This window comes from Penicillium rubens, assembly GCF_028828025.1.
Source record: "Penicillium rubens strain IBT 27055 chromosome Unknown utg000002l_segment0_segment0, whole genome shotgun sequence".
NCBI lineage: Eukaryota > Fungi > Ascomycota > Eurotiomycetes > Eurotiales > Aspergillaceae > Penicillium > Penicillium rubens.
In genome coordinates this window covers 9,193,595-9,207,931 of record NW_026890600.1, presented here as the reverse complement: position 1 = coordinate 9,207,931, position 14,337 = coordinate 9,193,595, and the positions used below count along the sequence as shown (strand labels likewise).

At 51.9% G+C, this 14,337-nt stretch overlaps 6 protein-coding genes across 6 annotated transcripts; 2 read left to right on the top strand and 4 right to left on the bottom strand.

Moving 5' to 3' along the window:
* Window positions 1–164: 164 nt before the first annotated feature.
* Window positions 165–1,980, bottom strand: N7525_005919 (dolichyl-P-Man:Man(7)GlcNAc(2)-PP-dolichol alpha-1,6-mannosyltransferase; the record flags this gene model as incomplete). Its single annotated transcript, XM_061213551.1, has 3 exons — window positions 165–1,570; window positions 1,626–1,907; window positions 1,971–1,980. The coding sequence occupies 3 exons, from the start codon at window positions 1,978–1,980 to the stop codon at window positions 165–167; spliced, it is 1,698 nt and encodes a 565-aa protein (XP_061070572.1).
* An 82-nt stretch (window positions 1,981–2,062) lies between these two features.
* On the top strand, window positions 2,063–2,596 carry N7525_005918 (YOS1 family protein; the record flags this gene model as incomplete). The annotated part of the gene is made up of 4 exons (XM_061213550.1): window positions 2,063–2,096; window positions 2,150–2,209; window positions 2,270–2,380; window positions 2,541–2,596. 4 exons carry the CDS (start codon window positions 2,063–2,065, stop codon window positions 2,594–2,596), a joined length of 261 nt encoding a protein of 86 aa, XP_061070571.1.
* Window positions 2,597–3,775: 1,179 nt separating this feature from the next.
* creB (uncharacterized protein) lies at window positions 3,776–6,276 on the bottom strand (the record flags this gene model as incomplete). Its single annotated transcript, XM_002564284.1, has 3 exons — window positions 3,776–5,902; window positions 5,980–6,117; window positions 6,241–6,276. 3 exons carry the CDS (start codon window positions 6,274–6,276, stop codon window positions 3,776–3,778), a joined length of 2,301 nt encoding a protein of 766 aa, XP_002564330.1.
* A 2,336-nt stretch (window positions 6,277–8,612) lies between these two features.
* On the top strand, window positions 8,613–10,238 carry N7525_005916 (histidine--tRNA ligase; the record flags this gene model as incomplete). The annotated part of the gene is made up of 2 exons (XM_002564286.1): window positions 8,613–9,890; window positions 9,963–10,238. 2 exons carry the CDS (start codon window positions 8,613–8,615, stop codon window positions 10,236–10,238), a joined length of 1,554 nt encoding a protein of 517 aa, XP_002564332.1.
* A 427-nt stretch (window positions 10,239–10,665) lies between these two features.
* Window positions 10,666–12,252, bottom strand: N7525_005915 (putative ubiquinone biosynthesis monooxgenase (Coq6); the record flags this gene model as incomplete). Its single annotated transcript, XM_002564287.2, has 2 exons — window positions 10,666–12,023; window positions 12,084–12,252. 2 exons carry the CDS (start codon window positions 12,250–12,252, stop codon window positions 10,666–10,668), a joined length of 1,527 nt encoding a protein of 508 aa, XP_002564333.2.
* Window positions 12,253–12,601: 349 nt separating this feature from the next.
* N7525_005914 (sorting nexin-4) lies at window positions 12,602–14,192 on the bottom strand (the record flags this gene model as incomplete). Its single annotated transcript, XM_002564288.1, has 2 exons — window positions 12,602–13,792; window positions 13,899–14,192. 2 exons carry the CDS (start codon window positions 14,190–14,192, stop codon window positions 12,602–12,604), a joined length of 1,485 nt encoding a protein of 494 aa, XP_002564334.1.
* Between the last annotated feature and the right edge of the window lie 145 nt (window positions 14,193–14,337).

The window sequence follows — 14,337 nt, the reverse complement described above, 5'->3', positions numbered from 1 at the left end:
GGTTTGATGAATAATACCCAGTTTGCATGTGTCGAGTGCTGAGGGCATATTGTAGTTATCTTCAATTGTTAATATCAGTTCCATACCAGATGGCCCTGTTGGCTTTTATAGAAACATAGAAACATCATTATAATATAAGCGTAGCCAGACTACCAGACCAGACTCTACCCCTTTCTATTCACCCGCCTCAACACTTGAACCCTCGGTCTCATCTTAACCTCAACCCACCACCCACGCGCCAAACTATTCCTCACATACTCGCGCAGACCGTCAAACAACTCCACAGCACGCGCACCCGCAATAGTACGGATAACACGGCGCTCAGCAGTTCCCGTAGCAGGAGTCCCAGGCTTCAAAACCGAAATCCCCGCAAAAGAATCTACTACAAGCACCCTCTCCCATTCGGAGGCAGGGAGTGCACGCCGAAGACTTGTCTCATCAGCATCCATGAAGCCAGCCTCGTCATCCGCCTCGACAACAACATAATCAAACCGGTCCCAGAACCCACTAGTGGATTTAACGGTCTTGTCTTCGGTCTTGTCGTATACCCATCCCGACGAAGCGGGTTGTTGCAAGAAGCGTGTTACACCCGTTTGGCAGGCAAGGTTACCTAGGTAAACATTGACAGGAGCATTGGTCTTATCGTGCAAGTTGAGGATAGAGTGTTGATAATGCATAGCGTCGAGAGCCTGACCACCAGGGTAATTTGCCGCGGACGCAGGAAGAAGAACAAAATTCGACAGACAGAATGCGGCGAGTGTGGAGGTGGCCAAGGCGTGTGTCGCCAGACGGGCAAAAACAGAGCGCGAGCGATGCGTCCAGAGATATGCGGCGCCGAGGGCTGCTACTGCCGTGAGGGAGGGGATGATGTAGACGATGAAGCGCCATTCCTTGTGTGGCTGGAAGCTGTAGATGGCGACGAAGGACAGGGACGGGATTAGAAGTGCCAGTGCGGGGGATCGCGTGGCGGGATGTCGGAGGGCGATGGGGATGGCGAGGAGGTAGGAGAGGGGATTGAAGAGGAGACGGGGGAAGGCGTTTAGGAAATAGAATGTCCATGGCTCTGTGCCCCATTCTGAGGATTGGCCTGCCAGGACGTTGAAGCGGAAGGCTTCGAATTCCGGCCAGAGTGGGAAGCGTTGCCAGAATGTGCTGTCGAGGTAGATTGTGAGGGCGAGGCCGGTTGTGAGGCCTATTAGGCCTGCGATGACGGTGTGTTGGAGGTTGATTCGTCTGGTTGCTAGTAGGAAGAGAGTCTGTGTTCCGACTAGGATGGCTAGCTCGGAGCGGAAGATTACGCCTGCGGTGGTGAGGAGGGCGAGTGCTAGGCTGTATTGCTTTTGGTCTTGGGATGTTGGGATACGGCTTGGGAGGAGCAGACACATTGCTAGCGTTGTCATGCTGAAGGCGAACATGTTTGATAGTGGCCTTGAGGCATAGAATATCAAGTGGAACTGGCTTGCTTGGAGTAGGATATACCAGATAGCTGCTGGCTGGCCGAAGCTACGGCGCAGGCCTCTTGCATAGATTGCTAGAGAGGAGGCATTGAGCAGGCCCAGAATAGCTCGAGCTAGATGCCAGGGTTAGCTTGGTAGGATGTATAGCAGTATGAATCCATGCCGTACCTAAAAGCTGTCGGTTGATCTCCTCATTCAACCAGATCACAGGCTTCGAGAGCATAGCAAGGGCCACAGCGCCAATGGCGCTCCGGGGAACAGCCCCCGGGAAAGAGAAATGGTCATAGTTGGCGCGGTTGAGATTCAGGTCATTAAAGCCATTGGGTAGCCCGTTGGCTAAGACATCATGTACGGCCTGGACGTGGAACGACTCCTCGACTTTGGTGTATGGAGCGACGAGGAGATGAAGGAGAATCAAGGCTGGGAAGAGAAGAGCGAGAAACGCAAATGCTATAGTAAATCAGTTAGTTTATTAGTTTATCAACTTGGTGTTCTTATATAGAGCAAACGAACTATATCCCATGGTGACTGCATCCGAGAAGAGTGTTAATCCGGAGATCTGGCGCCTCCCGCACTTCACCTTTTAACATCCCCAACCCGCAAAGATGTTTTTCTTCGGTCTTGGGAAGCTGTTTTATGGTATGTACTTGTGTTCCTCATTCTTCAGCTTATACTAATATTCTAACTTCCAGTCATCATCCTTATCATTAATGCCATCGCCGTTCTTTCCGAGGACCGCTTCCTAGCTCGCGGTATGTCCCTCCCCAGCTACACCCCGAAGATGAGAACCTAACGAATACTGGAATATACAGTCGGATGGGGTCGCACACAAGCCGAGCCGGGCTTCGGCGCGACATACGATAGCACAAGCGTGAAAGCGAAGTCCGTCAACCTGATCGCCAGTGTGCGGACCGTGATGCGAAGTACGTTTCCCAACCCCCGCAACCCAATATAAACCAGGGCAGTCTGGCATCTTGGATCTGAGTGATAGTTTTCAAGATTGAAGTTGTCGCAAACTGCTCTGCTTTTATAAAATGCGACACTCCATGGCCTGACGGAATGGCTAACACATCCACAATCCAGTACCCCTTATCGTCATCAACACAGTCATCGTTGTCTACGAGCTGATTCTTGGTTAAATTCGCCCTTTCGCCGTTTCCTCCACGCTCCGAATTCTCTCACGGATTCGTTGCGAACCAGCCGATAGCTACCCTGCTGTCTGGCCAACCTACATAGCTCTTCACTACGACTTACGCTGTGACCTCCCTTCCGACGAGCCATTCATAATCCAATACCTCTATATCATTAATGACGCCTAAGCCAGAAACGCGGCACGATTCACACGAGCATGGGGCATACTCGGGGACAGAGAGGTGGAACTGGGTTATGTGTAATAGGACCGGAACACCCCTACCAGGCATACACTTCATGTTTTCGCTGGTGAAGTCGTTGCTTGGGGTGACAGGAACAGTGGCGTGCAGCGAATAGCCCATCTTCCTCTCGGCGTGTTTGTTTTGATTACTTCTGGCCTGTACCTATATACCCACCAAAATGCCAGAACCACAATGGACACATGACTGAGACATGGTTTACGTGAAGTTCAGAGGACTAGGTATGCTGTTTGTAACTGCATAGTAAACCTCTATTTTCTATTCGTTCTTTTAATCGAGTTGGTGACCGGCCTTTCCTGTGTATAGATGACCAGATGACAGTAACAAACCGACACTGCACGTACGCAAAAGTTGGAGCAACGGACTGAACAAATGTTGAAAAAGAAGATTCGCTCACGACTTAAAATGAGACATGTAAGAAGAGTTCAAAACGCCGAATCCGATAAAAGACCCACGCTCGCCAGCAAGAAATAGCAAACCCAATACGCCTCTTTTCGCAAAACTGCCAGGATTCGGTCCTGTATAGGTATCACGCCGTTGTACATGATACAAAAAGCGGCAGTGGTGAAAAGCAATGGCAGCAAGAGAGAGAAAAGAAAAGAATACAAATCAATCAGCAAGATACAATAGCCCTGGAGGGGAAGCAAGTAAAACAGGGGATCTGAAATCCAACAGAGTCTAGAAAGACATGACTGTGGAAATACCCCGGGATCGAGGACCTCCACAGGAGAATGGAAGACGGGGAAGCGCAGATCATAAGAACATGATAGTACATCCATTAGAGGGAGCTATGTGCAGAAGCAAAATTTGCGCTCATATGTGCAAGATGATAGGGGGTATCTCCGTGAAAGCCAGGCTGAAGATATGAGGTGAAAAAAGCAAAAGCAAAAGTGCTGTCTGAACAAGAAAAAAAACACGGATTCTAGTTCATGCCACTTTCTTGAAACTGAAAGATCTCCACCGAGGGGTATGGCCGGGCTTCGTATTGTTGGTGTGTTGGTCTTTGGCCAAGGGCTCGGGATTTCGGATGGGTTGCGTAGGTTGCTTGGGGTTGGAAATAGGTGGGAAATTTCTCGGAGAAGAAACCGGTGACTGAACTGGCTGGACCGGGCTGGTTGGCTTGATCGGCTGAACTGGTTTGTTCACTGGCTGGGCTGGTTCTGCATCCTTGAGGGGTCCTTCTGGCACAACTTCCGGAAGAAGCGGTGAGCTCGACAGATCCGATGTTGAGACTCGGGGCTCCTTGTCTTTGGTGAGTCGATGACTGAGACTGCGGCTGCCTCGTTTTAAGAAGCCGAAACTGCTCGACTTCCTTGGTGATCCATTCTCAGCGGCGAAATCGACCGTGTCGGCCCTACTAGCCTCGATGGCTCTTTTCAGCTCATCTGCCTCTCGTCGCTGCATTTCTCGGTTATGCAGGTCCTGCTCTTTCAGGCGGTTCTTTTCATTCTTATCCTTCTCTTTCTCCATGGCCCGACGTTCCTTCCGTAGTTGGTGATCACTCTTCTTTGGGCTCAATGGGGGAGCTGGTTCGTCAGGGATCGGAGGGAGAGGCGGTTGAACGGTCCGCGGTGAAGCTGGATTGGGCTCTAAGGGTTCTTCTGGGTAGGTAGACAGTTGGGGTGCAGTTGGGATTCGGCTGAGAGGGATGGAGGAAGTTGTGTTATCAGGCGGCGCCTGTGATGCACTTTGGGCATGAGCTAGCGGTGGTGAGAAGGGAGATCCATTAGGCTTTCCGGCATCGCCTGTTTCGGCTGCTGCGGTCGTGGGAGCCTGGTTCTCTTGTGCCTGCTCTCGCATGACAGCCTCAAGAGTTGTCTCTTGATAGAACAGAACATAGGCACACGCCAATCCGGGTCGATCTCCAAAGAAGTTACGCACGTAACTTTTGTCAACCGGTTCGACGAGCTCATCGTCGAATAGCAGCCAACCACGGTCTTCGGTCTTGATAATGGCAACGTAGTGGCCGTGATACGGTCCTCCGCCAATATGAACAACCACCGCATACAATTCATAAAGCCGGTCGGGATCCTCGGCATCGTCTGTGGTGTTAAACAGACGAAGATGGTAGGGATAGACGACGCGATGGAACAGCTTCTGTAGTCGCTGCAAGTCTTCTGTGTATTTGAAGCGCTTCAAATGCAAAGCCAACACACGAGGCAAACGTTTGATTTTCATCCGCTTCTCCGCTTCTTGCAGTCCACCGCAGTTGTCGCAGTGGAACTTATTGCGCTCACAAAGCATCTCCTCGGCCGAAAACTTTCGAAGACAAGAAGTCACGGATGAATGCTGCTCAAGATCCACGGATAAATCTAAGAACACCTCATCTCGCTGCGAGACCTTTTCACAGGTGAGACACTTGGTCTCGGACGTCAGCGTTCCCTCAAACAGCTCGTGAACCCATCTCGTAGTATTTGGTGACTTCGAACCCGTGCTAGGTGTCAACGTTCCCAACGAATCCGCACTCTCTGTTGGTGGCAGAGCCTTCTCTGTGAAGGCTTGCTTCGTGGCCTCCGTTTCAACATTGGCCACCACCTCGTTGAGGAGCAAATTCAAAAACTCATGCGCATCCTGGTGCATGGCGGTCCGAAACATTTCATTCTCACGTCGTAGAACGTCCAGAAACTGTTGCGGGCGAACAATACCAATGCGCGCTTGGCTTCCTACCACGGATTCGAATATGTCCTTGAGCGAAGTGAAAAGGGATTCCGACATCCCATAACTGGAGGCATTGTTCTTGGTTTCTAGAATCGGAAGGGTCTGCAGTGCCACCTTCTTCTTGTATTCAGGTGAATCCTTGTCCTCCGGCTTCTGATTTGGGTTCGGGGGCACACCGGCCTGGCGCGCGGATGGTGGTGAGGAAGCCTTTTGTTTGGCAGCCAGCGCCTCAGCTTCAAGGTGTGCATTGGGGTTCTGATAACGTAGGTTCTTTGCGAGGGCAGCCTCGAGGCTGTCCATGGGCGTGCGTTGCGGATAGTTGATGACGGCTTCACGGAAGGGAACGGAATAGTAGAGACATTGCAGGATGGAGTTGCAGTAACAAGTGTTTCCATACTAGACAAGCGCGGGGGCGGTTGCGGTTAGTGACTTTGCGATCCAAGACAGACTCCCGGGGAAAGACCGAGACTCACATTTTCCATTCCATAAAACTTGTCACTCCCATCGGCACGGATGGATCCCATGTCCTGTAACCTCTTCTCTAGCGGTGAAATCTGCGGTACCTGGAGGTCTTTTTTCACGGGTGGCGCCGTGGCCGGGGGGTTGGAAGCCTGCGCGAAGTGGAAAGTCTCAAGTCAGCGGTCCCAATCTGAATGGTCTCACGAGAGGTTGCCCGAAGCATCTGTTGTGCTACCAGGTTTGAAAGAGCATGGCTGTAGGGATGTATCACTCACCCCATTCTTCGAGCCCTTGGAGAAGAGGGCCTTCATGATAGCTTAATGGTCGGTCGCACTCTGCATTGATGACAGTGTTCAGAGTGTTTAAAGACCGGAGTGATATATGTGGAGAGATTAGAAGGAAATGAAGCGAGTCCGGGGAAATAAAGTGATTGTCGTCTGATCACATAAGGTTTCTGGGGTTCCGGAAATGAGAGAGGGGGGGCGGGAGAATGAAGAGATCCAAGGGTTATGGGGGAATATGTTTTAAGGGAGATTTAAGAGAAATAGGTTAAAGAGATTAAAGAGATTCGAGAGATTAAAGCGATTAAAGAGAGTACAGAGAGTAGAGAGATTAAAGAGAATGTAATTTTACACAGTAAGAGAGGGGAGTTTACATTGGAATGGACCCAATTTATTGTAATCTCATACAAAATATCATACATGTAGTAACAACAGTAACAAAAGTAACCACAGTAAAGTAACATCTCCAACTTTTGAAATGCAACAGAATCATCCAGAAAAAGAACTAAACATACATAAATATCTCCTCTCGACCTACCCCATTCATCTTAGCCTCTACTCCACGTGGTGACCTAAGGCAGGTACCTGGTCCAATCGCCGAATTTCTACAATTTCACTCTTCTCTATCTCAACAAAAGTATCTCTTTACAGCAAAAAGATACACCGGCTATACCGGAGCCCCATCTTATCTTCATTGGCCATAACGCCTTTTCCCCAGCGGAATAGCCTTTCTCCCCCCACGTCCATGGGAGAAGGACTTCCCTCTCATCGCTCAACCAAGGATTCCAACTGGGTGATTGGCTCTAAGCCGCCCTCGCTCACGGGCCATGTGTCCGCCCCTCGCATGGCGTAGCCACAACGGCCAATGATCATTTCCATCGTGGGGAAAAATGGAAAGTGGCGGTGGAGCCCCCCCCCCCCAAAGTTGAAATGTGACTGTTCCTTACATACTTGAACTCTTTTTCTAAAATGTGACCGGAACACAAAGGGGATATATCACCTGGAACACCTGGGAGATTCCACCTGGGCACCTGGGCAGTGCTTATGGAATCTGATGGTGGCCAACGTCAGCCCAGATCAGGTTCAAGGTTTCAACCCCTTGCGGGGTCCAACAGGCACCGCAATACCAATTCAGCCATTCCATTCGGTAGTACCACTTACGCACGTTCCCACCCATGGGGGCTAATCTGGGTAATCTGGCTTCAACGTCTGATCAAAACTCACAGGATCTGACCACATCGCCAATGAGAAACAGTAAATTAAACGAGTCATGTCCCTTACCAAATCCGTATGGACGACATGGAGGGGGTGGCGAGCTTGACCTCTTTTCAAGGGGGCTCGGTAAAAGACGCATGGTGGTGTGTATATGTAGAAGATAGGAAAGCAACCGCGCCCGTACTGAATCAGTCTAATCAGTCTAATCAGTTTAGTCGCTCCAGTCATCACTCTAGTCACTTAGTCCTATCGCATGAAATGACGTTACTGTGGAGTAGATCGAGTCAGTTTTCCCCGACTTGAGCGATTTACTGAACAGATGTCATAGCCATTCTAAAATGTAATGTACAATATACAGAGTACAATATACAATGTACCCGTGGACCTATACTTGAAATAGTCACTGTACGGATGACATCGGAATGTTACCTCCAGGGCTGGGCCATAGTCCCAAGGAGGAAAGAGCATTTCCCTTTAACCTTGGGCCTGTCCATTTCGGCAAGGGCAGATCCGGGGAAGTCCAGAATCCAGAACTTGGCTATATAACGCCTTGAGGCTTAATATATCTTCTGACAGGTACACAACATACCAATGCCTACAGAGTTTGACTTGTCGGGCTTCTTGTGCATACCTACCTAGCTACGGAGTACATATGTAGGTAATAGGTATAGGTAATTAGGCATGCAATATGAGATATCACACAAGGGGCAATTATATCCATTCCATTGCATCTGTACATATGCGCATACATGTATACAGTAACTCTGTTGTTAAGCAAAGAAAAGGACACCTGAAGGGTTGTCCGGATAAACCATATCGGAAAAACATCCCCAAACAGAAAGAATCCCCGTACCAGCAGATGCCTCAGGAGGCCAGGAGATGCCCATTGAACCAAATAATTCTGTTTCGCAGCGCCGTTCTTTTTTTATATGCCGTCCATTCCTGTCCCCTTGCGCTCTGTACAACGAGCAATCGCCATTCCATTTGGTCTGACTCCAATTTCTCGCCTGACTCATTGCTCTTCCCTGCAGAACCGTCGAGTCATCTCGAATAAAAATAATATCCCTGCCCCCACCATCCCCCACCAAACAAATCATCCCCGCCGCACTCGACACTTTTCCACCTCCCATCGCTCCGCTCAATCAATCACAATGGGGAAAGACAAGGGACCTACATTCAACCTCAAGACCCCGAAGGGAACCAAGGATTGGTCCGGGTCCGATGCCCTCCTCCGAGACCGCATTTTTACCACCATCGCGAACGTCTTCAAGCGCCACGGCGGTACCGCACTGGACACCCCAGTCTTCGAGCTACGCGAGATCCTGGCTGGCAAATATGGCGAGGACTCAAAGCTCATCTACGACCTGAAGGACCAAGGTGGCGAGATCTGCTCGCTGCGCTACGACCTGACGGTGCCGTTCGCGCGCTGGCTCGCCATGAACCCCGACGTCCGCAGCATCAAGCGCTACCACATCGCCAAGGTCTACCGCCGTGACCAGCCCGCCATCAACAAGGGCCGCATGCGCGAGTTCTACCAGTGTGACTTCGATATCGCCGGTACCTTCGATGCTATGGTGCCCGATGCCGAGATCCTGCGCATTGTCAGCGAGGTCTTCGAGGAGCTGGGCTGGACCGGTCGCTACACCATCAAGCTCAACCACCGCAAGATCCTTGACGGTGTCTTTGCCGTCTGTGGTGTGCCGGACAAGATGCTCCGGCCTATCTCCAGTGCCGTCGATAAGTTGGACAAGATGCCGTGGGCGGATGTGCGCAAGGAAATGGTCGACGACAAGGGCCTTGATCCTGAGGTGGCAGACCGTATTGAGCAATACGTTATGAACAAGGGCTCGCGGGAGCTGCTCGACTCTCTCCTGAAGGATGAGACGCTCAACGCCAATGCCTTTGCCAAGGCCGGTCTCGAGGAAATGGCTCTGATGATGGACTACCTAGAGGCATTCGGCGTGCTGGACAAGGTCTCATTCGACATGTCCCTTGCCCGTGGTCTGGACTACTACACCGGTGTCATCTACGAGGTTGTCACCGAGGGTTCGGCCGGTGTGCAGGCCGACTCCCCGGAGGCACAGAAGGCCGAGAAGTCCAATAAGGGCAAGTCCAAGCAGCCCCTCGAGGAAGAGGACCGATCCAACGATCCTACTCTCGGCGTCGGCAGTGTCGCTGCCGGTGGTCGCTACGATAACCTGGTCGGCATGTTCCAGCCCAAGGCGCAGATCCCCTGTGTTGGAATCTCATTCGGTGTCGACCGTATCTTCTCCATCACCAAGGCACGTCTCGAGCGTGAGCAGAAGTCCGATGCCCTTCGCAACAGCGAGGTCGACGCCTACGTCATGGCCTTCGGTGGTAAGGGCTTCAATGGCATGTTGAAGGAGCGTATGGAAATTTGCCAGAAGTTATGGAGTGCTGGTATTAAGGTAAGCCTCCCACTTCAGTCACTTCAGTCAATCTTGGTCTATTTGAACAATTACTAACATCCATGTCTCCAGGCTGAGTTCTCCTACAAGCTGAAGCCCAAGCTGCCCCAGCAATTCAAGGCCGCCGAACAAGGCGCCATTCCCTTCGGCATTATTCTCGGCGAGGAAGAACTCGCCGCTGGCAAGTGCCGCATCAAGGAGATGGGTCTGCCCGAAGGACACCCGGAGAAAGAGGGTGTCGAGGTTGAGATTGCCTCCCTGGTTCCCGAGCTGCAAACCCGCCTTGCTAAGAAGCAGCAGGGTGCCATCTCATCTCTGGCGCAGCAGTTGCAGGGCACCAGTGTTTAAGCGTTAGACAGTTGTGGGTTTGCATTTTTCATTTTGTTTTATTTAGAGCGTGTTTTCAGAGGGTTTCTATGTTACCCTAAAATTGTGTAGATCTCTTGCATTGTCGGGCTTGGGAGCTCGATGGCCTATCAAAAGGACTGGGAGGTTATTGTTAAGAGAAAAGAACTAGGATATCCATGGATTTCTCATAGACCGGGTTGGTGTCTTTATTGGAATTGCCAGAATACCCAATTCATTGCATTTCCTGTGCTTTTGTTTGATCGAGGTTTTATAATATGGCCACACGGCTTATATCACGACCTTGTCACTCCAAGATTGAGAAGCAAAGATATTACTTAGTATAGAAGTATAGAAGTATAGAAAAGGCTTGCATAAAAAAGACTAGAAGTACAATACACAGAAAAAGCCATACATATACACACCCCAACTAATACCCCTCCGCATTCTTCATCAAGAACGACTTAACAAAAGGCAACCGATCAACAACGCCTAGTCCAAGACTGCGCGCCAAAGCAACAGGCCCTTCACCAGGAACATTATACATTTTATGCAGGAGATCGCAGGCGCCGCCGATCTTCGCATTGGGCAAGTACCGCTCAGACGAGTATCGTTCGAGAGTAAGCAAGTCACCGATATCCATACCATGCGAGACAGCGTACTGGATAGTCTTCGAGAGCGAAGCAACATCCGCCAAGCCGAGATTAAGGCCTTGTCCCGCGAGCGGGTGGATGACGTGCGCGGCGTCGCCGACGAGCGCAATGCGCGGCGAGATGTACTGCGCCGCGTGTCGGAAACGCAGAGGGAAGGAAGCGACTGTTCCTGCCTGCACGGCTGTTGCCGCGGGAGGGATTTGGGATGGGAGGGGGGTGTGCTGGGCGCGCCAGGTGAGTTCGTCTTGGTGGGATGTGGAATCGGAAGAGGAGGATTGCATGCCCATCATGTAGGTGAGGTCTGTCATGTCGAGACGGAAGGCGGCATTGACCATGGCGAGGAAGGCCGGGGTTGGGAGGGACTTTAGGTACGCGGCGTTCTCGGGGGTTGTTGACCAGACGAGGGTTGCGTGGTTGTCTGGTAGGGGGAGGAGGGCGATGGGGCCGCCGAGAGCGGGGAGGAAGCGCTGGTAGGCTGTGCGCTTTGAGGCAGGGAAGGGTGGGGTGGCTGGCTCGTCGAGAGCGAGGGTTGCAACTACGCCGTGGCGGCCGTAGTCCCAGCCTTGGGTAGGGATGTCTGCGAAGGAGCGGACTGGGCTGTTAATGCCGTCTGCGCCGACGAGGAGGCGGGCGGCGATGCGCTTGGGTGTCTCTGTTTCCGCGGCTGGGCCTGTGGGCTTGACGGTGAGGACTGGCCAGGCTGAGAGGTCGGGACCTTCGGGTTTGAGGTCTGAGCCGTTCTCGATGGAGGCGACTGTGGCGTTTGAGAAGAGGGAGAGGTTCTCGTCGCCTGAGTCGGCAATTCGGCGCAGCAAGGCGCGCACCAGGTTCGCGTTCTCGGTCATTGTTGCTACAGTGCGCATGTCTTCAAATGGGGATGTCTCCATTGACCAATCGAATGATATTCGGGACCCGGTTTGGCCGTCCCAGACCTGCATGTCCTGGTAGTCTTGCACGCGATTGACATCGAGGTGATCGTAGGCGCCAATGCTACGCAGGAAAGACACGGTCGACGGAGTCAAGCTGCTGACCCTGTTGGAGAACTGGTTGGGTTCGAGGTCCCAGGCTTTGGCTTTGCGGAGATCTTGGCTCTCGATGAGGGCAACTTTGAGCTTTGAGGTAATGGGTGATGCTCCTGCAGTACCATGGTATCAGCATATGCCCTGCTTATCTGCATTATGCTGGTTATACATACGAAGTGCAGCCAATAACCCTAGGCCCGCGGGGCCACCTCCAACACAAACCACATCGTAGAGGTCCGGGGAATCCGATTTAGACCCAAACCGCCGTCGGCCAGCGCTAATGCCATGCCGGCAGGTTGGGCAAACATACGGCCGAAGGACGGCTCTGGAGATTGGACGCATTGTGTTTGGTGATTCGGAGGTTGAATCGGATGATCGAAGATAGAAGTGCAGTGCAAACAGTACAAACAACATTAATGCATACAGCTCCGGGGGTCATGACTGGTGATAGGACTCCCTCTCTTCTTTTTAATGGCTCTTGACCTTTCAATACATGGGAATTAATTTCATCGCTATTTGTACTCATCTGCTATTGAATCTGACGCCTGTGTGGCTGCATATCTGAATAAATGAAGAGTCATGATGGTATTGCGGGTATGAAACACTGGATAAGCTAGCGAAAGCGACAGATATGAACTGCTATATCGGACTCGGTCCGGATAACGACCCAAGCATGCTTACATCGGAATAGCTAAATTGCTCCGATAGCAGCCGCATCAGAGTCATGTCCAGGCTCGGCTTCGCCCTCCATTTCGGCTACAAACCGCTCCCATGTAGAAAGGACGCCCTGATAGAACTCGATGTGCGAATCGGCAAAGGAGCCGAGTCCATCTCGGAACTCGACCGCCTTGATACGTTCGAAATCTGCGACTTCGCGGATAACCTCCTCGTCGAACATCTCGGATGTAGTCTTGGCGGACTCGACCTCGCGGGTCAATTCGTCAATGCGGAGCTCAAGCTTCCGCACACGCTCGCGACGGGACTGTTCGTGGTCGACGCCGCGCATGTCCTCCATTTTGGAGCGGATGAAAGATGCGGGGGAAGAGGTGAGCGGGTTGGAGGCATAGTAAGCAGCTGGGTTGGCAGCCAGAGAGTCACGCTCGGTCACGGCTTTATTGCGGTAATCGACTAAGGCCTCGAAATCGAGCTGTTTCTGCTCGCGTGTCTTCAGCAGGGACTTGAGGGACATGATGTACGACTCGGCATCGCGCAGCGAGCCCAAGTAGTTCTGGTCGGTGTGGTCCTTCAGCCCGCGCATCCCGCGCGCGGTTTCTTCCACTGAAGCTGCAAAGACCTGCAGTGGCATCTCAATGGCAGGCTCTAACGGGACGAGTTTGCGGAACTGCGTCGCTAGCTCGGCATAGTCCGTCTCCAGATCAGACTCACGTCGTGCAACCCGTGCCACGGTCTTCTCCACATGTGATAGGTCTTCGTCCAGCTTATCGGCCTTCTCTCGCACCTCGATAAAGCGCCGGTCCGGCTTGTGCACTTTAGAGAAGGCGTTGACAAAGGAATCAGTAAAGTTATCGAAGATACCAGTAGCCGCACTATCCGACCCGGTATTTGTTGATACCCGTGTTGAGTGCAGGCGCATATGCGCATTCCAGTCCGGCGATTCCAAGAAGATAGTGAGGAGAGGCGCCCGCCGAAGCACAGGGTGAAGCGTCAAACGCTTCAAAAATCGATGCAGAGACCAAGCTCGTCGCGTTGTAAACTCCGGTCCGAACCGGTCTCCCCGCACGTACTCCATCTTGTGCTTGTCCGGGAGCGGCGGCACCGCGCATGCCGGGTATTCACGATAGAGCGTCTTGTATAGGAAATAGAAATCGGTGAAGCGCCGCCGAACAGTAAAGTCGGGCTTCTGAAATGATTTGAAGTCGGTCTAAATATGTCAGTTATGGTCCACTTGAGGAGATATAGAGGTCGGGAGGTCTAGGCAGCAGTTGCACCTCCACTCCCCGACAATATATGCAAAGAAGAAAGCATACATGTGTGGTAACCAGGTACGAGATATATGCGTCTTTTGTCCCGTCATTTTCTTTTAGCGGAGAGTCTACTCGGCACTCGAGAACACCATCGCCGATGCCCGCCAGGTCCACGGCGTCGGCTAGCGGGCCAGCTTGGGGCTCTTCTTGGGCGGAGCTCATTCTCCGCTTGCCATTGGAGTCGCGGCGAGTTTCACTGGGTTCTGCTGCATCTGTACTTGCAGTTGTTGGTCGTGAGACATCGCTGTCTGGGTCATGCTTCCAAGACACACTATCAAAGTCGTCATGTTGATCCATCGTTGAGGGTTGTCGGTCGGCCGTAGTCAACCGGCTGGTAGTTGTTGGAACCCCAGTAATGCCGAGAAATCAATATTTGCAGGAAATGTTTGATCAAGAAGTGATAGGGACCGAAAAGGTTAAAGAGGTGGAATGGAGGGGAAAG